Here is a 24679-nt window from a genome sequence, read left to right on the forward strand (position 1 = left end):
CCCACCCACCTCGCACAAACCGCATGCCTCAGGTTTGTATCTGTGCTTCACATCGCAAAACATCTTCAGCTGTGGTTTTTGTCGCCTCGTCTCTGCTGCTGGTGGGAATCTGATGATGCATCTGTTTACGCTGTGTTCTGCGGTTCTGGAGCCTCCCGGTTCACCGTACCTGTGACCATATGAGCTACAACTACCATGATGCTCTTATATCACAGGCTTTATCATCATTATTATGATAATTAGTATTATTAGTTCAATCTTTTGGGCTGAGAATCGGAGGGTTCCCGGTTCGAGCCCCAGTGTGAACAAATCATGGGAGGTGTTATGGTAGCTGCAGAAATGGCCACGACGCCTTCAGAGCACCGCTGACGCAGCCAAAAAGAAAGTAGTTGTAGTATTAGTAATGTTTTTTAATCATCTTAAATGTTTAAATCCTAAATCTTCATATGTATTAGCTTGTTAATTTGATGTTTACTTTATATGGGTGACCACGCATGATTGACACCTCTGGTTTTATTAGACAAGCATGCGTGTCTTGGAGGCTAGGGTTGTAATTCCTGTAGTTACTTTGTAAAGGAAAAGTTTTTCCTCATTATTTTTATTTTAAAGCAATGGAGTAAAATGTTTTGGGAGCATATTTTTGCACACTCTAAAATGCTTAAAATACAAAAGAAACACGCTTTTAAAAGCAGACATATAATATCCATACTTTGGATATACATACATACCAAGAGATGGTACATCTATTTATGACTCCAGTCTTTACACCTACACATATAGCTGTACAACCACAGAGTAAAATCTCATGGTAATGAAATTCAGTGAAGCCACACCAAACTGAGCGGGTCTTTGAAGCCCGGGTGACAGGAGCCACATGAAGGCCTCCTCTGTACACCCTCTCTGCAGGCTCCGCTTCCTGCTTCTCCTCACTTGTGTTATTCTGCCAAGCGCCATTGCTTCACATCGTCAGGACGTGGGGACAGAGAGACGGTCGGGCTGACTGGGTGACAATGCCGGAGAATTTCTCCAGAAAGCGGGTTGCAATGTTGTGCAAACAGACCCGATTCAGAAATGACTTGTCACCACATCCTCTTCCTCAGCTCAGAAATGAGCAGCTTCATCTTGGGCCCCAACATCAGGGCCGTCATAATGAACCGGGGTTCATATTTAATCATGTCACGGTCAGAGTTGACACAAATATGGGGAAATATGGGAGGAGACATATGGAGATGCCCTCAGTGTGCTCCGGTAAGCTCCTCTGGGGGTAATAGTCATGACCAGTTACACCTTGGACCAGTTGAGAATGAAATAAAGCCCTTTTTCTGAAACCTCTGCATTCATGTGCCTTTTATAGACAAAATCCATCATCTCATCTAAAATCACCCACCAACTGTAGAAAACATCAAATTTCAAAACTACCTGCAAAGAAAAAAACAGAAGGAAGTGCAGGATGACCTCGACGGGGACTATTTTCAGCAGCGGACTCATCCACGCTCGATGCAATGGTGAGGATTTGGAATATAAAATAAGCTGAGGGCGGCATCGTGTTCAGAGTGCCACCTGAGAAACAGGTAAACCACATGCAGCTGGAACAACTGACAACAGAGAGCTGCTTGTGGGAATCTTCTCCCCAACGTGTTCGCACAGCAGGTCGGCCCCAAACTCTCACAAGCAGCCAACGGCCACAGGGCTGCAGGAGTGGAATGAGTCATTACGGGTTTACTTTTAATACATTAAGTCCATGCCAATTTAAATGTGGATGCTGTAAAAATTAAAATTGCACCATTTCTAAAATATTGGAATTGAAAAATACCTGTACTGCTGCTGTACAAAAAAAAAGAAACAAGATTTTATTCATCGTGACGCTGATGCAATCAGGTGTTTGCCATTGACATCCAATCAATGAAGAACAAAGACAAATGGAGAAAAGTAACATCTGCAGTTGTGAGTCAGTTTCTTCAGTTCCAAAATATATTCTTTGAAATACAGGAAGTGACTGTGCTTCATACAGAGGAAGAATGAAGCTGAAGAATTTCACCGCTATCAAGTCACATCAGCCAGCATTAATTTTGAGATTGAGCTACGTGATGCGTTTGTGATTAAATCCCCCCCCCCCCGCAAAAAAATAAAACACCTTACAGTGAAATTCTTCAGCCAGGAAAAGTAATTCATCAAGATTCATCACAATGAATCATTAACAATGCTTCATTAACAATGTTTTGATTTTTTTTTTTTTAAACAATCTAGGATACATTTTGTAAAGATGGACATTGATGAGTACCTTAGAAAAGTGCAAGTGATTATTCTGCCTTCCATCATCCCTACATGGAACGTACAGCAAGTCATTTCAGGTTTAGAAAGGGATTAGAAATCTATTGCAACTGTCTGCCATTGCACAATCACACAAGGAAAATGGACCCTTGTCCAAAATGAAGAAAGACAACTTTAAATTAGCCAAGTTGACCCAGGTTAGTCTGCGGAAGGCAAGAGAGACAAAGGCAGCAATAAGGACAAATTCTTCTGAGTCAATAAACTGGACGTTACTGGCGCGAGGACAGTATTCAATGGTGCTGAGGATTATTACATTGATTTTCATTCAACTTCATCTTCTAACATCCAAGTCACGTTATTTTCTGATGAGTTGTGAATGAAGAAATAAACAAAACAGTCCACCAATCACTTAGGAAAGTTTTGTGTGTGTAAACTTCAGAAGTGAAATTAATCTTTTGAAGCGACTCCCTTTCTTAGGATTTTAGCATGCTAATTTGCTTTGCTACTTGATTACAATGGAGAACAAGCTTTTCCTGTTATCAGTGTGGAGCTTTCAGTCATTTTTATATATAGATGTAAAATGTTACACATTAGTTCACACATTTGTATTTTGGAAGATTCTGAATCATCTTCCCATCCTCTCATACCTTCCCTGCACAACACACCACTGACATTTTCTATCTAGCGTGTCACTTCCTGTTAATTTCATAGGAACACCTGCAACACTTTTCCTCTTTCTTATTTGAGAAAACGACTGGCCCTGCATTCTTTATGTCTCCGGTTTGTCAGATAGTTGAGGAACATTTAAATAATGCAAGGCCTCTGTGAGACATCAAATAGTGTCTGAATATATTTGACAATAAGTTTAACACAAGGACACAAACACACAGAATAACAGAGGCGTCTGTCCGTCTGCACCATTGTTCAGCTCGGAACACAGCAGTCATTCGGTTTTTAGTGCTTTTTCAGTTGTCAGACCCTGACAAGGAAGTCCAGGCCGAGGGATGCGGGAATGTGCAGGGTTTCCAGGCTCAGAGCAGAGGGCGTATACGGGAACAAGACAGGGAACATGTGTTTGGTGTCTACCAGAAGCTGCGGTGGATCGTTTCTCTCCTGAAGGCTATTCTGTAGAATGCCAGATAATATGAAAGGTTAAGCGATGAAAATAACAAAATGAACTATTCAAATTTCACTCTATGTAACCCATGTTCTCCGTATCTCTCTTTACCTGAATGGTTCGGATGAACGCCACGGTGACTCTTTCTTCGAACTCGTTCAGAGGAGTGTACAAGTTCAAGATCTTCACTATCTGTGATTTAAACAACACAACCAGTGGTCAGAGTCAGGGTGTAATCAACAGATACGCACGGTTGAAAGTGTTCAGCGGACCTGCTGAGTGGTGAGGCTGCTGCACAGTGAGCAGATGGCCTCAGCGTCCTGGCTCGTCTTCTTCTTCACCTGCAGCAGCTGAGCAGCCTGGATGATGGGCTCCAGAGTGGCTGCAGCATTACTCTGATACATGTTGTTTGCTCTCAGCCATTCCTCCATCTGAGTGATGTTGTACCTAAACACAAATACAGATACTGTCCTTAGAGCTGTGGTGAGCTAATGAAGTGCACAAGCTCTCCGGTGCTTTGAGTGCACGTACCTTAGCTGCATGCCACTGCTCCATGAGCACACATCTTTACGTAAAAGCAGGTTGTTGAGAGTGACGGCATTGATGCAGTGGAAGAGCTGCCGCACCACCTGACCCACAATCTCAGGATCCAAACCGTGGTCTTGCATGATGCCGTGAAACTGTCCCACCTGGCGGATCAGGGCGTCTAGGGTGTAGGTGGTGGGACCACCTGCATCAGTATCCATGCTGGATGAACGGTTCCTGTATCCCATTGGCTTGACCCCCGCCAGGCTGGGGATGCTGTCACTCTCCAACATGGCCGACACTGGATGAAACATCAAAATGAGAGTTCAGGACTGAAATCTGTACTAACAAAGGAAGGTTCAACGTGAATTAATATCAGTGACCATGAATTCATCATGACTTCATGGCTAGTTTCTTCAGAAAAAATGATTTTTTAAAGACAGTTTAATTAGAAAATATGACCGATAATCAAATCCAATGGCTGTCCGTGGTCTAAGAGAATAAATTGCAAAAAACATGTGTATTGACGGTAGCTGGGTGTTTGGTTTCAGAGGAATGAATGAGTCAAAACAACAGCTGCTTCCTCAAGAGTGACGCACTATCCGAACATCAACACACGATGTGAAAAAAGTCCCTAAAGTTTTACTAGCAAGTTCTACAGAATCTGCTATGAGTGTGTTTACAGATCAAACCGTTTCTTCATAAAGTAATTTAAACAACTGCACATCCTAAAAAGTCTAAAAGACCAAAGAGAAAGTCTTGTGACCAATGTAACTGACCGATCATAGGCTGTATGATTCCTTCAGCCACCTTGATGAGCTGCTGATAGATCTGGATGGAGAGATCACTCAGCACCTGTCGGTACTCTGTCAGGTCAAAGTTCTTCAGGCAGTGTTCGTTCTGTTTGCCTGTGTTGTGTGTCATAAATGCCTGAATAAAAAAAGGGAAAAGGTTGTGGATTGTGTCTGAGCCGACCGTTTTTGCCCGTTTGATTTCCTCACCTCCTCGCCGCTGTATTGTTTCAGACAGTGCAGGAGTCGACTGGTGTTGGCCAGCCAGAAAGATGTCATTTCAAAATCTTCACTGTTTTTCTGTAGATAAAACATAGAAATGTCGGCAGGTAGGCACCAGAAATGTTTGGTAAAGTTTAGAAACACGACAGCCCATTATTAAATATCATAAAAACTTGTAAGCAAGAGATGTGGAAGTCAGTGACGTTCACCTTGAGGACCTTCTTGATGGAGTTGATTGTTGAAGTGAGCAGAGACTCCACTTTCTGGTCATCATTGATATAGTCAGCATGACGAATACACATGAAGAGGATATAAGCTGGCAGACAGGGAACTGTAGCAGAAACTGTGCTGGGTCTCATGTCTGAAAGCACAAAGAAATAGCTGCTTTGAAAGGAGGATTGGCCAGTTCAGCCTGCGTCAGACATATACAAAACCCAGACATATTTCTCTTTCCTCCAACTGTAGCGTTTTGATTTGCTTTAAATAAATAAGAGCAGATTAATATGGTGAGCTTTCATGGGCTGAACTGACCCATGATGAGAGCTTTGAGCAGGTGGGCTTCCTCCTCCTTCATGTACTCCAACATTCCTTCAAAATCTTTCTCCTTCCTCTGGACGGTCACCTGACGACTGAGTTCCTGCTTGGACCTACTCTGAGCAACAGCTGCCTGAGAAGCTGCAGAGCAGACAGACAGTCAGTCTTTGGGGATCATATGAGATTTAGAAACTGTTGCAGCAGTGAAAAGCAGCAGGTACCTTCCAACTCCTGAACCTTTTTCATGTAGATCCGGAGCTGCTTTTTTAGCTTCCTCTCATTCTTTTCCAGTTTCTCCACCAGCTCTTTGAGGTCCTACAGAATAAAAGCATTTTAATGGATCTGCAGCAGTCAGTCGCTTCTGTGTGCTGTGCATGGCATCAGAATCTCTCACCAGGTTCTCATTGGTGAGCCGAGTGATCTCCTGCTGGACGCTGTACTCGACTTTAGCCTCTGGCGACAGTGATGCTGCATAGTTCAGCATTTCCTGCTTTTTCTCAATGTCACCGCGCAGCAACTCGATCTGAGTGTTAAGGGCTTCCAGTTCATCCTTGTAGTGCCTGGACTGAGACTGCAGCTGAGCCTCCAACAGCCTGAGCATACCGAGATTACCACGTTAGCCACCAGTTTAGGGACATTAACGTGGTCTAAACAAATGCATCCATGTCATTCTAGGGGATTATGTCATCCAAAGGTGGCTAGAGAATAAACCAGTGTGGCCGAAGCATGCCAACACAAGTCCACGTCCTGACCCGGGTACTGTACCTGAATGACTGATCGGCATACCTGCTCATGGCAACCAATAACCAACTCAATAAGCTTTGAAAAATTGTAAAGAAAGAGTTTTTTTGGTATCCAAGGAAGAAAAGTGAGAAAATAGTAGAAAAGCAGGAAGGAAATAAGAGACCTGGCCACTTGTTTTAGGCCCTGGTAAGCCAATCCCAGCTCTCCATCTTCATTTAAATAACACCAGTCCTGTTGTGTGCTGGGGTCCAGCAGGAAGCAGAACGAATGGAAGAAACAGAGCAAACAGAGCATGAGGAAGACTGCAGGCATCAGAAGCTGATAGAAGCTAAGATGCTAGATGAAGATAATACATGAAAAATGAAGTTTGCTCTGAAATGAAGGGAAAAAAATGTTGTGGGAAGCCAGTCATGAGATGTATAAAGAAAATATTAAATAAGAAAAGGAAGGAGGGTTAGGCTATATGATGAAGGGTGAGTAAACAAATCTGTCTACAGTCCAATGTTTACTGTCCCAGTGTATGTTGATGAATGCTGCAAGGAAGCCTCTTACTTCTTGGACTCCGACAGCCCATGATAAGCTTTGACAGCTTCCTCTTTGTCCATGGGTCCTGTGCCATTTTTCATTTCAGGCACACCATTGCTTTCCAGCTAAAAACAGAAAAAATGTTTTCATTATAATAGTAATCACATTTTATTATTCTACTACTAAAATCTGGCAGGATTTCTATATTGTAGAGGATTTTAATGCAGTTGAAATGCATTTCAGAATAATGAACATTAGCTGATCCTGTCATGCTAAAGTCAGTGTCAATGAAATAATACGCATGGTTATTAGATGTTAGAAGTTAAATGAATAAACAAAAGATCTGCTAATCAACATTTATCAAATAAGGCAATAAAATCTAAACAAATGTGCAACACACCAGTGCACATTTTTGTGCACATGTTAGCATATTCTTTAGTAAGCAACAATATAATAATTTGCTGTGATATAATTTAAGAAGGCAGTAGAGACTAAAGAGGATGTGGTGTGAGAATTATTATGACCAGGAGCCTCCCAACGCTCATTGCTGAAGATTCCTCCAAGGTTTTTTTTTCCTCTATACTGAAAATTAAACTTTTGATTGCTCTGCTCCGCAAAGCTCATCATACAGATTTTGAAATGTATTACATCATAGTGTTTATTAAAGGTTTTGTCTGTTTTGCTGAGTGATGAAATATTCCCAATTCGAATATGTTGGGATGGGAAAGATCAAGAACAACTATTTACTTACTAAATCGTCATTTTTGTCCAGTAGCTGAGCAGTGCTGACTATCTGACTCTTAAGAATCAGGACCTCCTCCTTGCGAGCGTCCAGCTCCTCATTGGCTGCTTTCAGCTGACTGAGGAGGAGGTTATAACCGTCCTGCAGTTCGTTGGATGAATTGTTTTGAGATGCATGATCGGCAATGGTTTTCCTCAGCTCGTTTAAATCATTCTTTAGTTTCTTGTTCTCCGTTTCCAGCTCCTGTCTCTGCAGAGACAAAGAACGAGAGATACATTCAGGGTTAGTGATGTGCAGTTTACTGTCTGTGGATCAAATCCTTAACTGTGGTGAGGTTGTATTGGGAATTGTGTGGGAATATCTGAGGAAGAAATAAGGCAAACCTTGAGACTGTCATAAGCCTGATCTGCAGATTCCTGCTCAGAGATGGTGCTCCTTGACTCAGACCCCTTTAATGACGAAAGCACATTTCTCTAAGTACAATCAATCTTTGAAAGTTTGTCCTTGAAGCAGTGAAATAATCTTGAATATTTTTTCTGTTGTGTCAAAGCAAATCACCTTGCGTTTGTTGAGCTCCTCCATTTTTTCAATATTGGTCTGCAGTCGTCTCCTCTCCTGCTCCAGCTCTCTGACTCTCTTCTGCAGCTTCATGAACAGACTGATATCCATGGCGGCCGTCTCTGATCCCATCTCCTGCGCAGGTTTAAAAACTATATGTACGGTGTCACCTTCACAGGTTGAGGCCTTAGTTCATGCTCCTTGACTCACCTCCACCTGCTGAATAGAATCCTCAGTGTCTCCAACCTCAGACATGGAAATGGACGGGTAGTTGGAATCAGACCCGAGGCTGCTCTGATTGGACGTGGTCCTCCTATGGCCAGGCTGGAACTGGAGAATAATTGGAGGGAAACATTTTACTGTAAAATACAGGTAGTTTATATTTTGAGAAAGATTTTTTTTTTTTTTTATAAACGCAGGTAACCTTATTTATCATTGTATTACAACTATATTTTATGACAGTTTGCTTCAAATCATTAACCATGAAGTATTTTGAGTAAGAATTCAACATGGTTCAATCTAATAAAATGGAATTTCACTGACATAATACATCTTGCAAGACAAATGTGAGCCAATGTACGGCTAAAACCACTTTAATTTAATGACTAATTTATTAAGAGTGCTTTTCAAGCTATAGTAAGAAGAGGTCACCTTGGTCATGGACACCTCCTCCTTCAAGTTGTCATATCTTTGCTCTACTCTGGAAAATTCTTTCAGAAGATTCTGGTAACGTTGCCTTTCTTGATCCAACTCCTTCTGCAAAGATGCCTCTGACTGAGACACAATGCTGCCATCTATTGGAATACACAGACAAACAAATGTGTTTGTAATCTGGCAATGTTGGCATGTTTCTCATGTTTTAATCAGTCCACATGTGTGCTACAGTGACTATTTAATCTATTTTTCAGTCATTTAACTGCCTACTAGCATCTCTAATAATCATTTTAATCCAAACATGCTAAACTGTGTCCAGGCTAAAGAAAAATAATACATGCTGCAGCCGGTTTGGCTTTTACCTGCAGAGGTCTCCGATTGCTGACGAATTATTTGGTTCATTTCCTCTTTTTCACTCTTTAGCACAGCATTTTCTTTCTCCAGTTCCTCCACCCTCTGACACAAACACAGCAAAGAACAACACACCATGAGACACACTGGGCTTTTCTTCTTTCTTTTCTTCAAATGACTTATTTTCTCTCCTGACTTACTCCTCTCGTACTACTAGCTTAATATATCAGAATCTGAACCTAAATCTGTTCTTTTATCCTGATTCTATCTTCTCACCTTTTCCAGGTCCATTTTCTCGGAGCTGTGCTCCTTCTCCAACTGCTTCCTTTGAGCTGATGCCTCCTGTAACTGTTCCCTCATCATCTCCAGCTCATCCTGTAGGGACGTCAGTTGACCTCCGTCCTGGTGACTCCGGACGTCGTCCAGCTGCTTCTGGAGCTTTTTCACCTCTGAGCCCAAAGTGTTATTCACTAGCAGCAGCTGCTCATTCTGAGCCTTGTAGTCTTTGGACTAAACACAAAGGCCAATTAGTAACACATAAGTCAATTTTAAGTTCCAGTACTAGTCCTATTCTAGTTTAATCACTGAATGTGTCTGCACCTGCTCGTCCATCTTTCTCTGCATCTGGACAATCTTGTTCTCCATACCGGTATTGAGCTTCTTAAAATGTTCTGCGGAACGGGCCTCGATCTTCAGTTGTTTCAACTCGCGTTTGGCCAGCATGCGCCTGTATGCACACTGAATGGTGATAGCAGCAGCACGTGCCCGTCTGAATTTTATCCTCTGCAGCCAGCCGCGGACATATTTCTGAATGATCATGGCCTTGTGGTGAAGAAGGAACTGTAGAAAAGAGCAGACGTGTAAGTCTGTGAAAGGCATTTGGAAACATTCCATCTAAAATGGAAACAATCCGCTCCTTATTAACTCCTTAACAAAAAAGGCCGTGTCTCCTTGAGGATGTGACGTTCACTCGGAGGAAACTAAACAGGTCAGAGTGAGGAGAGTATTCTTCAAAAGTGCTTTTTCTGTACCTCATGGTAAATCCTGCGGGTGTACATTCCTCTGGTGTAAGCCTGGATGGTTATGACAGCCTGTCTCACTCTCAGATAGGCCCGTCGTTCTCTCACCATACGATACTGCTTTTGACAGGTGAGGACTGCTCGACTGAGACGCAAAAACTCAGCGTGTCTGAAAACAACACAGCAATTATATGGCAGAGAACAGAACAGGCTTTTTGACCACAAGCATACTTACCTTTAATGTACGGATAACACGTGTGAAGGTTACTTTATTGAGTTATGTTACATAGTAAGCTTAGCATCCCAGTTCCTCTCAATTCAAACAGTAGAATCTGAAAGCACCTGGCTTGTAAATGCTAGTGGTTTTCTACCGAATTAATCTATTTGTGGTTAGTTATGAGATTTAAAATTGTCAATTGGACCTAGAAAGAACAAATTCCGAGCATCCAAAGCAGCTGTGCTGAGTGTTTTGTCATTGGGACCCACCTGCGGGCCAGGTATCCTCGGCCGTATCTTTGCAGAGTTATGGCCGCTTTGCAAATCTTTCTGTATCTAATTCTCTGCAGCCAACCTCGAACAGTCTTCTGAATCTTGATACAGGCTGCGCGAAACTTATCTGCCCTGATCTTCTCCAGATACGCGACCTGGCCAGCTCTGAAGAAGATCTTTGTCTTGCCGAACTGGAACATGTCGGGTTCCTGAGAAGGGAAGTCAAAGACTTGTAGTCATACGGTCCGAATACAAAATACTGAGTACCGTATATATACGTATATTCACTCCTGTTGTCCTTTCACAACACACCATCTGATTTTATTTTCATAATTATTGAAAAGGAAAGAAGACATCATGTAATGAAGTTTCTCACCTTAATCAGAGTCTTCAACAGGTTTTTACACACCAGCTTTTTGTCTGTTGCCATCATGTCTGACTTTGTCATTAGTACACGATACCTATTGAAGAAATCTGGATATGTCCACCTGTAAATACCACAGGACATACATGTCAATTTTAACCACTTTAATATCCCCATTCTAATACTGTGGGGGTAAAAGCAGTACAGGGAGCGGGACATTAAAATTCCACTACTGCTTGGATAAAACGGAATGAGAAATACAATGTGCAATTTAAATGAGAGGTTTCAGGCCAATAACTTTAATATACAGACAGACTAGGGAAGAAAAAATTAGCTGATCCACTGCTGTGATTTGGTGGGTTTGTTTAGTCATCTCATACGATAAAGTATGACTTTAAAAACTTAAGTAGAACTCTCAGTGTTGCTGTCAAAACTTATTACACAATATCTAATACAACAAAAAAATCTCTAATTTTAGCCTATAAGAATGAATCAGCAACGCCTTTGATCCTCTATGTAAAATTAATCGAGTCAAAACTTTGCCAGGATTTGAATAATGAAACTGATGAAATGAGGTTAAATGAGGAAAGCTGTGCAAATAGCAGGACTCACCGAGATGGATATCCAGCCGCACTGATGCGAATGGTCTCCAAGACTCCGCAGGCTCGGAGCTGCTGCACTGCTCGCCTGGAGTCAAAGCTGCAGCAAGAAAAAAAATCATATGAAATTCTTCTCTGATAAAGTCAAAACTTCATCTTGAACAAATCAAATACCTAAGCTTTTTCTTTGGCATCCTGACACAAACGTGTGTATGTGTGTGTGTGTGTGGCTGCACCGTCTGTTTTCAGCTGACTAACAGACTCTGAATGTCGCCCAACATGTGACTGAGGCTGGTCATTTAATTTAATAGAACTGCAGCTGAGCCTCTCTCCACAAACATGCAATGAGGATCATTTACCATGAGGAAATCATGCATGGCGTGTAAAAAAAGAACTGTGAACCTCATCAGTATGGTCTAATGTTCTTTAAAATGACAATAAAAAGCATTTGTTTTGTTTACCGATACTTTAAATTCCCCACTAAAAAGCAAAAGCTCACCGACGCTGACTCCAGGTCAGATGTATGTCACATTTTCTGTGTTGCTCATCGATTAGCAATATTTCTGAGCACAGATACATTTTAGAGTACTACAGGCTTAATACAGAACATTAAATAAACCAACTCAGTGTTCACAGAGCAGCTGCAGCTCTGCATAAATAATCAAACATTATTATCAGTGGAATAAAGGGCCCAGGTTGTTGACTCACGAGAAGCTCTCCTTATAATCGTTGGGTTTGATGCAGCGGACGTAGTGAGGAGTCGTTGCATTTAGAGTGTCCATGAGAAGGTGAAGAGAATTACGGAACTAAAACAGAAACACATCCACGTCATTAGCAACACTGACATTCCCCTCTTTAAAGACAGCAGCTGAGCGATTACCTGGTGTCCCACAGTTTTCTTGTGATCTTTGTTCGGAATTTTCGGAACAGACTTTGCTGGTCGGACATTGACTCTGGATTTGGAAGGGCCAGTTACTTCCTTCTCATGAAACAAATCTGCAACCAGCTGAAACTGAAGGGAAGACAAATAACACATTTTGAGTATATAAATATGAACGAAAATAAAAACACACAGTCCATTATCGGATTAGTTCAAACATAAGTAACTTTCATGGTAAGGTGGTCACATGTGGATGTTACAAATATAATGTGGGGGCATTTTTCTTTAACCCTTTAGCATGGTGGGTGGGTGGGGGGGGACGCCACTCCAACTGACTTCAGCCTCGCAACCCCGGGAAGATTCTGTGTTTTGCTCGAGTCTTTGTGTATGAGGACAAAGAGTCTGAAAGATGAGTGAACACAGACAAAGGTCTGTCCCAGTTTTCTCACTAAACTGTTCACCAGTCTGTGACAGCATGCTTGGCATCTTCTACTATTTATGAAAGGAGAAAAAAGAAAGAACCAGAAAAATGTAGAAAATAATCCATTCGTCTTCCTGTCTTAATGTATTGAAATTATATTTTAGTTCTATGATGATACAGTTGATATTTAGTGAGAATTATGCAGACTTCCTAGTGAGATCAATCTTTTTCAGTAACGTTCAGTAACTTGGAGAAAAAAAAATGGTTATTGCTGGCAATTAGCTCCAAAACTGGCTGCAACCCCAACATCTGAATGTCATATACAGGACACTTCTACTGAACCTTCATCCATAAATACGGAATGTTTCCATGTTGCACTGTAACATCTCATTATAAATCTTCTTGTTTGTTCCGTTTCTTACCTGGCTGGCCTTCAGGATGTTGATCTGCTCCTCATAGACCCTGTCTCTGTTCTTTTCCAGAAAGCCTTCACATTGATATTCAACCTGACATTTAAACAAAACAGCATTATATAGCTTGTGTTTATTTTCAGGATAACACTGCAAAAATATATTTGCTGGTTGTTTCAGTTTAGAGCTCTTCAAAATTAAAATGCAATCTTCTATTACACAACAAGATAAAAAGACCTAAAACCTTCCATTTATTCCCCTCTGTACCAAATTTAGGTGTTTTAACAAATCAGTTTCGTGGCTGGAGAATAATGTATTTTGTAAAGGTTTTGTTTATGTATCTTTGTGATTGAAAAAAATCACATAGAGTATTTTATACAACAAAACATGCTTAAACAAGTTTATGTAAGCTTAGTATTAGAATTTGTGAATATTATCTCTAAAATAAATGAAGGAAAATTAACATCTGTTGTCTGTTTACCTCATCAGCAAAGTGTATGATGATGAAGGAGATGTTTGACATGCGAGGTTTCTGGAAGTGAGCACTGCTGGAGTGTTTCTGGTAAAGCTTTTGGGCCCAGTTTTGATCCGTTCCCTTTGGCACCTGCAACAGAGAGTAGATGATATAACAACCGTAATGGGGAAATTACATTTTTATTAAGACTAAAAAATGGATAGCAATGCAAGCTGACAGGTCTTGTCTAAAATTTAACAGATGAGTCAAGGGAAATAATTCTTCCCCATCAACACAGAATTCCTTAATTTATAAAAGTAGGTGAGCAAGCATCTCTTTTTAATTGCTCACTACTGTGGAAGTCTGAGCCCCTGTACTCCAAATGTATGCTAAAATGAGCAATTCAAAACAAATATATTAAGGAACCAGTCCTTTATATTTCTCACTTTGCACTCTTCATCCAGCAGGTCCAGGACACCAAGCCGAGCCTCGATCAGGTCAATGCAGGGCTGGTTGTCGTAGTACTCTATCATGGTCCAGGGGATCTCCTCCTTCATATACTCTTCCTGCTCCAGCTTAAACACATGCTAGTGAGAGAAAACAAAGAGATTTTCTCTACTTCATTTTTAAAAAGCAGAAAAAGCACAGCTAGCTCAGGTAGAATGTCGCTGACAAAAGAATCTTACAGAATTGAACTGTTGCTGAAGCTTCTCGTTGGCGTAGTTGATGCAGAATTGCTCAAAACTGTTTATGTCAAACGTCTCAAACCTGCCAAAAAAAGACCAAAAAAATGTCTTGCCGTCTTATTATATGGTATTCTAACATCTGCAGCTTTGCTCTCACCCATAGATGTCCAGGACTCCGATGAATGAGTGCTGTTTGGATGAAGTGTGCAGAGCCATGTTGATGTGCTCCACGATCCAGTCAAACATACGGGCATAGATGTGTTTGGCAAGTGCGGCACGCGCGTTGTTTGCCTGTTTGCAGGTCATGTTCTTCACATAAGTCTCGGCCGAAGTAACTAATTTCCTGTGACAGAGCCAGTGCTCCATCTGCTGCAGCTCCACGCCCAACAGCCTGCAGAAATGTTTCAGATGAACGTCGTCCCTCTGCAACGGACAGGCACACACCAACATTAGTGTCGGATGGTGGCCGTTTGCTCCGCAGAGCGGATCATCAGCTGGAAATATGATCACGTACGGAGATGTGACAAGAGTCTCCGTCTCGTTCTGAGCAGATCTCAACATTGCCCAGATGCAGGATGGAAGCAATAATTTTGAAGACATTGTTCTGAGTGCTCTCCTTTATTCCTGGAAAAAAATGCACACAAACTCAAACATTAAGACAGTTTTTGACATAGCGCAGTGCGTCCGTAATTAAATCTTGAATCAGGGTTGTTTTTTGGGTTTTTTTTGCATATAGCTGGGTTCCTGCAGTGAACTTTTAATACAAGTGCTGAAGACACAGATTTGCAAACAATCACAGGGTAATTCACAAAGGAAGACTTGCTGAAAGCTGAGCCAATACTAAATTTAATATAAATAAGGTGAGTCTCTTTTGATGCAAGTTGTTACAGAACGTCGCTAAATGTATTCCTTCATTAGTTTGCTTTGGTCTCCTCAGTAATAAAGTATTAATGTTGTTTCCTTCCTTTGAAAACTTTCCCCCACTCACCCAGCAGTGTGAAGGCCTCTCTGGTCTTTACGAAATCTTCAGCATCGTTCACTCCCTCGATAAAGATGTTCTCACCAAAAGACGTGTAGGTGAAATCTTCTGCCGTTGCTACGGAACGGACAAATAACAACAGGTAAGATAACTAAAGATCTTAGGTGCAGTGCTGACGTCGATACGTTCAACAGGCTCCATCATGTTAATAAATCACAAACTGCTTATTATTATCTGCTTGCATTCAACATCATCGGGCAGCTGGGATTTCTACATTCCTGGGATATCACAGCTAAACAGAGATCGATTTACTCTAAAACACATTATTTAAAACAATCAGTAAAGCTTATTTTCAGCTTGGAAAATGTATCTTTCACTGAGAGAACTCACTGAGAGCCAAATCTTTGAACTCTGGTAAACTGGCAGAGGCACACATCTGGTAGAAGATGTGATAGTTCCTCTCATCTTCAGCCTAAAGTAAACACAAGGCATCAAATCATGTTACTCTCCAAAACAGAACCTGAATAGATGGAGGTACCTTGTTATGCAACACAAGCCGCACTCACCTGAAAAACAACACGAGACTTCTCCAACAGGTACGTTCGCATGTTGGCACCGATGATGTGGTACCGCCGGCTGAAGCCGATTTGGATGTATTTCCCAAAGCGACTGCTATTGTCATTTCGAGTTGTTTTTGCATTCCCAATAGCCTGGTGGACAGAGAATAATCCATCATCAAAGCATGACAATAGGTTCTTTTTTCTTTTAAATGAAAAAAGTTAGCTTTGTAGATTTCATGTTGCTTAAATAAAGTCACCGTTTAACATTTAGAATGCATTAACAGAGCTCACCTCCATGATGGGGCTGGAGGCGAGCACCTTTTCTTCTACATTCGTGTCGTTAGCCGAGCCGCCCACTGTGGCAAAGAAGCGCATCGCATACTTTGCAGAAACGGTTTTGCCCGCTCCGGATTCTCCGCTCACAATGATCGATTGATTCCTCTCATCTCTACCACAGAGCATATGGGTTCATCATCGGAAGAGTTGGAACGTTTACATGAATGCAAATCAACACTGGAATTGTATATAGGACAATATGGTGGAATAATGTATATTTTTTGTTTCAAGCAAAATATGACATTAATTGTGGAGCCGTCCTTTTTTGGTTAATACTATGTATTAAAAGGTTCTTAGTTATCTCGTGCTGAGTCACAGTTGCAGCTGAGCTCTGATATTCAGGCTGTAATTAGAATCAGTTGGGTCTTTCAGGGGCTTTCTTTAAGCACTGTTATTATCATCCACCTACAACAGCTGCAGAAACATAAAACACGAGTTGTGTAAATCTCCTCTAGTGCAGCATATTAGGAATCCCTCCTTCCCTCGTTCAAAACTGACCTGCTCACTGCTAATACCTATCATGAATCATCACTTTCGATCTGACCTTGCCATTTGCTTGTACGCCTCTTCGGCTACAGCAAATATATGAGGGTCCATGTCCCCCATGTTCCGCCCACTGTAGGCATTGATGACCTCCTCGCCATAGATCTGCAGCTGCTCGTAAGGGTTGATGGCAACCAGCACAATCCCTATAGGAAAAAAAACAATACAGATCTGCTTTTATACAGCCCTCCACACAAGCATGAGCAAAATTTACAATGTTTTAAAGTTTTAACTGCTGTCATTTTTATTTGTAACACTCCAAAATATATGTTATAAAAATGAGAAGGTGTTCAGGAATATTTGATGTGGAAAAAAAAAGAAGCAGCGTTTGCACATCACGACTCACCACAGTATGTGTAGATGTGGTTCGACTCCAGGAAGCGAACTTTGAGATTATGAAGGATTGCAGGTTCATGCAGGTAGCTGAGAGCCGTGAGGTCATTTTCCCCGACCAAGATGTCCGGGTTACGTAGGAAAGGAAGAGCTTTGTGTTTTGTGCCCACCTGATACTCCAGAGGCTAATCAAACATACGTCAGTAAGAATCAATATATTAGAACTCAACATGTGATGTCACCTGGAGTTCTCTCTTTCGTCATTGCTCTGTAGGGGTTCTTAAGGATGTCAACACTCCCCAGTGTTTCTGCATGAATATATGGCATAATAACGTACCGTCTCATCTTCCAGTCTGAGATGAAGCACCGTTTCTCCTTCTTTGTAATCTTTAGTGATCTCTGCGGCCTTCCATACCTCCTCAGGATCAGGGATCCACACCCGCGTGAACTGAAACACAATTTGGCAATATCAGGTTAAAACACCCAGATTTTAAGTCAACTAGTTCATTCGGAAAAATTATTGTTGTCTCAAAAGAATATTTAATAGATCAAATGTGATCAAAGTTAAAGATAAAGCTAACTGATAAATGCAGTAAACAATGGAGCCCAAAACAGAACTACTAAAGTAGAAGTACTTAATTAGTTCTCTACTTAATCACAATTTGTGTGAGAGTAGTTAATTTACGTCCACCCCTGCAGCTCAAACCTGTTCCTCTCTTTCTCCCCAGTAATGAGCAGTAATTACCACTTCACTTTGAAGTTTTATCTGTTTCTGAGGAATCACTCCGACTGTCTTCCTGATCAAAAGCATCATTAACACGTTACTCTCCTTGAAATTACAAAATCGGCGACATCAGGAATGATGGTGCTAAATGCTCAAGGAAGAAGGAAGATGTAGAATTGGACAATTCCATACAGGTGAGAAATGTTAAGAGTAACACGGTGAAGTCAGAGAGGAAGCCACAGGGCAATAACAGGTAATCAGACACAAAGAGCCTGAGAAAACCTAACCCTGAGGCTTGTTGGCACAAAAAATAACAAAATAGGTCTTTGAATTCAGGAAGTAAACCTAAAACCTCTCAGCAGTCTACATTTTTAAGAAGCTAAAATACTGGACTTGTTTAACAGATCAAATCACTTGTCTCAAGGATTCTACTGTGTACTATCCTGATAAAAAGACAAGACACATTTGTTTTTACAGCATGGAAAAGGGTGTCTGCCATGATTGCCACGTCAGGCAAGTCAGTGATGAATCAGCATATGGGCTATGAGGGAACTAGTCTGGATTTAGTGAGGCCTCATACTGCTATACATAATTAACAAATGAGTTAGAAACCTGTCAAAAACTGAAATATTGCACCAATATTTAAAAAAAAAACAAGAGGCCCGAGAAGTCACTTTTCACATATATTTACCAAAATTATGTCAAAATGCGGAGCATCGCATTCCAACTACATATTGGGAACGGGGACAAAGATAAGGAACATTCACGCATAACAATACATGTAACACATAAATGCCATTATACAGCAAATACACAGCAACTAGTTTGGACGTTGCTAGGAAACCAATCGAAGCACAGCATTAAATGCACAGTGGGTGGTTTGTTCTGCCTTCTCTTATGTGTCTCTGGGTATGGTGGGTCCCATCCTACTGGGAACATACTTTCATTGGGGAGGGGAGGGTCAAACTGTAAACCCAAATGGCATTAAAACTGTTTATCAATATAAAAATGATATAATTACAATGCGCTATAATTCATGGTAGCAATATTTCTACCATTAATGCTACAATAGGCAAAAATGCTGCTTTATGAAACATTTATACAGCAGCATCTTGTTATTTGCAGTGGGATTATTGGGATTATTACTGGAGGTATTTTTACTGTTATAGGGGGGGTTTAGGAAGCATTAACTGGAAAAGAGTAACAAGAAGAACAGAAGAGACCAGGTTGTTTAACAGGTTTTAGCATGAAAGACGAGTCTTTGTTGTTGGTCTAAAAGCAGCTTTAAAATAAAATGACAACAGAAAGACGTCCTGACAGTGCAACACGTGGCCTCAAGCTCAGAAAACAGATCTGTAGCTGCCTGTTCTTATTTAGAATGTTGATAAAGTTGAAACTTTATTTGGTCGTTATATACAAAGAATGCTGCATATTTTGTCCGTTGCAGGATCGGCCATTGAGCTCACAATAAAATTGATTAAAATAAGATTAGAACACAAGTGTTTGTCCAAGAAGTCAATTCCTGCCTACGTCCACGAGCTGAATGTGTAAGCGTGGAGGTGGACACTGGATACGCTAGCCTCGGGTTACTGTACGGAGCCTCTGACACTCCGCCCAGCGAGGCTTTATCAGCACAATGACGTCACCCTCTGGGGGTGGGGGTGTCACTGGGTGTGACAAACAGGAAGCCGCGACACTACCTCTACCTGTCGAGGAACTTTGATCTGCACAGGTGAGGGCTGCATTTTCAGAGACGCAACCAGGAAGCAAAAAGGTCTAAGATACCTCAGCTGGGGCACACGACAACTTTAATGCTCTATTTTAACAGACAGGATTTAATATCTCTTGAATATTATTATTACTGTTGTTAATGTTTTAACACTTCATTGTATTTTCCAATGATATCAAAATTATTCATTCTTCAATGTCATCATGTTACATCCCTCCCCGGCAGGAGGAAAAGCCTGAAATCCAGCCTCTTCTCACCTTGGTTGGTGGTCGCTCCAGACACCCAGGGCCAATGTGCATTTGTCCTTGTTTGGACAAAGATGCACGTCTAGTACGATTTACATCAACAGGCAGCTTTTAGTAGCTGGGTCAGAACTTTAAAAACCATCCAAAAATAAACAATTTTCAAACTACGGTCTGATCCCAAATGTAAAAAAATGATACAACCTTTCCTAACATAAAGTGTGTATTATATCTATAATGACTGCGACAAGAGTCAAAGGATGCTATTTTCTGAATACCAACACTGCTGAATTGTGTTTTTCACCATGACAAAGTTAGTTGTGTTAACCTGTTCACCACAGACCATAATGTTTCTCATTAGCATAAAGCGCAGCAGCAGCTTCTCACCAATGAGGTAATGTGATAACAACAATCCCTAAAATCCTTTCTGATCATTTCTGGTTTGCTTTGATCATTTAAATCTTCTATATTATCAAAGGCTGTCCTTCTAAGTTGTGACATGATCCACACTTCAAACTTTAGTGACTCCAGGACAATCTTCTCTGTAATTACAATGTAATTAATGATTCAAAGATATCCAACAATTGCACTCAACACACCCCATTAATCCTGTGATGACCCAACAGATTATAACCTCTCTATACTGTTTCTGTTTAATCCTAAACGTCTCCAAAATCTCCAGACTTGTCTCTCCACTGATTTTGCTACTGCGGCTGAAAACATAATGAATAAATAATTAGTCATTCCCCAGTCACAGATTCTAGCACTGACACGTGGGGAACCAGCTCATCTAATCTCTGACACGTATAGCGGTTTGGGATGACACACCGACTCGATATTTTAAGAAAAACAATCTAAATTTCATCTTTTATTGGCATCTCGGCAGTTTTATCCACAGAGTTTCAATGAAGCTGAGGGAAATGGCAAAAGTTGGAGGCATGTTTTCACCAAATTCTGTGTTCTTGTTCTTAAACCATACCGCTGGTTTTATGAGGTTAGGGTGAGTCAAAGTCATGGGGTAATCTCCTGAAATACCCACAAATCTTCTAGAGTTATCATTCTTTCCCCTTTTCACACTAAAATTGTGCGGAACAAAAATAATACACTGATATAAAGTATGTCATGTTGTCCCTGTTGGACATCATCCCATCTTCCACTGGCTTAAATGTCTCCATTAGCAGAAATTTGGACCATTGTTGCCCAAACGTGAACCCTCACTGTATATAAAACCTGCTCACTTCTGCACCAACACAACCTGGAAGCTTTACAAAGGCTCTAATAAACAAAAATCAACACACAAATCAGTTTAGTCGGAGCTGAACACAAACCAGATGGAGCTGTGGGATTGGCTGTGCGGCGCCAGATTATTTAACCTCGCAGCGGGTGAAGGGACATCAAGTGGCTGCCTTAATGTGTAGTCCAGGAGGATTACAGAGCTGCTCTTCAGGTTACAGCAAATCCCTCGACAGTGTCTGTTCAGTCTGACGCCACTTCAAAATTATCCAGCATCTGCTCAACATTGTTTCATCCGAAATAATGCCATAATCTACTTGTTAACGTAATCCCAACAATCAAATCTATCCATAAATGTGTCCCAGCACTGTATGTAGTTGTTGGCACTCCAAGATTGATGCAAATCCTCATCTCAACCAGAATAGACCATTTTCAAAATGAACAAATCTGCACTGATAACTATTAAATGAACAACTATTTGACAAAATATGTGGTTTTAATTACAAAATAAGCAGTTGGAAGGTAGTAAAAGTCTACTACAGACCTTTAAGTTATGGAACAATCTCAGCAACACACTTTTATTTTTCTGCTGTTTCAGCCCAGACGGGGACAACCTCATGGCAGTGACTAAGGCTGACACCCATAAAACCCAACAACCTTTAAAGCAAAAAGGTGCCATATTTTATCGTGCAAGATGACAGCTGTATAACTTTTAATAACCTGGCGAAGATGTTTAACTGCTGGCTGGAGGAGCAAACAAAAGGTTCTGTGTTTGTGCACCAGCATGGCCCGAAACTATGTTATAAACCACTAATGTGTGCAATATGTCGGTCGCAACAATTAAATAATGAACTAACCAATGCATCATGGCATAGGTGGATCATGTCTGACTGGAAATCACACCTCTTCAGCTTTACATACCTGCAGGTTCAGGTTGGTTTGTGACAATCCCCATTCAAAAATATGGAAATTTAAAGCACTATGGCTCCAGTAACTATAAATCTTACGCAGACGTCCATAGAAGAGGTTCTCCCAGACATCTGGAAAAATCGGCTAATACATAAGACACTTCTCGGTCATACTTTTGGTACTTTTTAAACTTTTGTAAACCTGCCCCAGGACCAAAAATACGGGAGTATTTTGTGCATCGCCGAGCTGTGGCGACACACCACATTATGTAACAAGGAGAAAGCATGTCTGAAATCAACCAAAGGTTTAAAAGAGCTGGTTGAACAGGGGGGGGGGGGTTCATGGAAAACAAGCTTTCTGTGTTTTCCAGGTAGGGGAACTCACCTTGGTGTACAGCTCGTTCACAGACATGGTTCTTCCCCCAACAAGCCGCGCCGCGTTTCCTCGCCTAACAAGGCATTATAGCCATTTTACACGGAGGTTTGTGTCGTCTAAAGTGGGAGGAATATCAGAAAACTTTCGATCTGCATGTTTCCATCCAGGTAGAGTTTGGCTCCGTCTCGGTGTCGCTTGTTCTGGTGCCCGGAACAGACCCGCAACCCCCAGCAGGTGTTTCCTCCTGCGGCTAATTACGCGGCTGCCTTGTTTTCTTTTGGAAAGTCGACACTTGAACGCAACGCGGGTGAAAACGGGAAACGATCCATGAAGCCGGTAAATATCCAACAAAGGTGAGAACAAACCGCCGATACTTCCTGTCAGCGGTGACTTATTTCTGTACGCATGCACGCACGCATGCACGCACACACCAACCGGGAGTACAGGGCACTACAACTACCGAGCAAAGGTTCTCAACATGAGGGTAACCTCACCAGGAACGGCCGCTCTGCACATGCGCAGTCACGGTCCTGTCTGGGAAACAAGGTTAGCGCTGCATAACTGCATAAAGTAGGAATACTTTTTTTTTTTTTTAAAGTGTAACTGTTAAGTATAAATTAGGTATTAAAATGTAGATATTTTAGTTTTATTTCAAAAGTTAGGCAGTTTAATTCCTATTTTGCATTTAATTAAACTTGCATTTTTATTTTTATTTTGTAAAAGAATGCAGTTATGTTTAGTTTGGCTTATTCCAATTAATTCCATGCAGGGAATGTCTGTTCTGCTCTGTAGCATTTGTTATTTTTTCACCAGGGATAACAATACATGAAAAAACTGCACAAATATCTTGTGATGTAATAGAAATGTAGACAATGATCATTTTTGCACACCAGAATCTACACGTATTGGTACAAAAAGTGTCGAAAAGTTAAATATTTACTGGTCTTAATCATTGTTGATTATCGTGCCATTTTCCTTTTTTTTCCCTCATTATTATTTATGGAACAAGTATAGATACAAATATATCACATATCATAGCTAATCAGTGGTGCAGAGAAGTTGGCTCATGTTCTGACTCTAATTGCTGATAGGTATTAAAATGCTTTGTTGTTAATCTCAGCACTGTGATGAAATGATAATGCCGGTGCAGATTAATTTGATAAATGACCATTTAATTTGGAATTTAAATGCCTGTATCACATGTCAACAGAGTTTGCATTCGTACGCCGTAAATAAGATAATGTAAAGCTCTGGAGATAAAGAGTGCCCCATCTTTGAACATAAATCTTGTAAAATGATGAGTTTAATCTGCTGAGCAGGCTTCAGGCCTTATAAATATTTTTTTTAAAAAGAAGGCAATCTTATCGGCCTTGTAATAGCTACAGCAGCATGCTGATAATGAGCTTGTGAGTGTGTGCTGCGAAGTTTAATTGTCTCTCCGCCATTAACCCAGAGTTTATCCTCTGATCACCAGCGTCAGTGTAAAGTCCAAGATTGCAAAAAGATAAAATTGAACTTTACCTTAGCATAAGGGTAATAAGGGCTCGTCATCCTCTGGAGGAAAAAGATAGATCCTCATACGTCCTCAGATTTTCTGTTAAAACATGGTTTCAGGTTTGTGTTCTGGACTGCGTTAGATCATCTGATTGTGGGAAGCAGAATATTTCAGACCTGTCTGAGCATAAACGATAATTCTTACACCAGTCCACTCCCAAACCACTCCTTCTGGAGGTATGAGGTGTTTACCTGCTTGTGATTTTGACAAAAAGTAGCTCCACCCAAAGCTTGAAAGGCTTGATCATTCAGTCACCAAAACAAAGGGAGAAGAGCAAAAGGCATTGTCATATCTTGAGTACGAATAATTATAGATAGCAACAGCCGTGACATATATTACATCATCTCCTCATATAACTAAATAGCAAATCTGTAGAATCCTAAAAACAGCATCTGACTCTCTTTGCTAACATGTTTTGCAGGTTAGCCTACATTTACTTTTTTTAAAAAAATCATAATCATGGTAATTGTCAGTTTATGAGAAGTGGTGGCCTGAAAGCAACAAAAATGAACTTGAGGTTGCCGGTTTGTATTCCCAGACTGGCTTCATTAGGGCTTTTATACCCCAAAATGCTCTGCAGGTGCAGCACAATGGCTGCTTACTGCTCCTTAGAGATGGGTCAATGCTGAGGAGTAACTACATACATCCCAAAAATATTAGAAATCAGTGTCAATAGTTCTACAGGTGTGTGGGCCTACAGCAACACCAAAGGCTTATGGGTAATTCCTTTACTAAGAGTTTTATTGGCTCTTAAATGTTAATATGTTGCTTGTCTTATAATGGACCTGATTGGTAATAATTCAAC

General features: G+C 41.0%; 1 protein-coding gene across 3 annotated transcripts; it reads right to left on the reverse strand.

The window, feature by feature from the left end:
* Positions 1-1334: 1334 nt before the first annotated feature.
* myo5b (myosin VB) lies at positions 1335-24002 on the reverse strand. 3 transcript variants are annotated; one of them, XM_029837771.1, is made up of 40 exons: positions 22329-22800; positions 17445-17555; positions 17121-17292; positions 16776-16920; positions 16187-16343; positions 15902-16045; positions 15726-15807; positions 15345-15452; positions 14871-14980; positions 14514-14779; positions 14357-14438; positions 14117-14257; positions 13698-13820; positions 13229-13312; positions 12386-12517; positions 12214-12311; positions 11519-11605; positions 10919-11030; positions 10540-10751; positions 10066-10222; positions 9635-9874; positions 9311-9544; positions 9046-9139; positions 8681-8823; positions 8240-8359; positions 8030-8164; positions 7855-7920; positions 7481-7720; positions 6757-6854; positions 6368-6445; positions 5855-6053; positions 5682-5775; positions 5458-5601; positions 5136-5287; positions 4915-5004; positions 4693-4843; positions 3920-4214; positions 3661-3835; positions 3500-3580; positions 1335-3396 (listed from the first exon to the last, which is right to left on the reverse strand). In XM_029837771.1, the coding sequence occupies exons 1-40, from the start codon at positions 22353-22355 to the stop codon at positions 3244-3246; spliced, it is 5532 nt and encodes a 1843-aa protein (XP_029693631.1). In that variant the 5' UTR covers positions 22356-22800; the 3' UTR covers positions 1335-3243. The 3 variants fall into 3 exon arrangements, with proteins under 3 accessions (XP_029693631.1, XP_029693630.1, XP_011615911.2); XM_029837770.1 differs by lacking the exons at positions 6368-6445; positions 22329-22800 and adding an exon at positions 23841-24002; XM_011617609.2 differs by lacking the exon at positions 6368-6445 and having other exon boundaries at positions 22329-22799.
* Positions 24003-24679: the final 677 nt, after the last annotated feature.

This window comes from Takifugu rubripes, chromosome 6 (genome assembly GCF_901000725.2).
Source record: "Takifugu rubripes chromosome 6, fTakRub1.2, whole genome shotgun sequence".
Taxonomy (NCBI): Eukaryota; Metazoa; Chordata; class Actinopteri; order Tetraodontiformes; family Tetraodontidae; genus Takifugu; species Takifugu rubripes.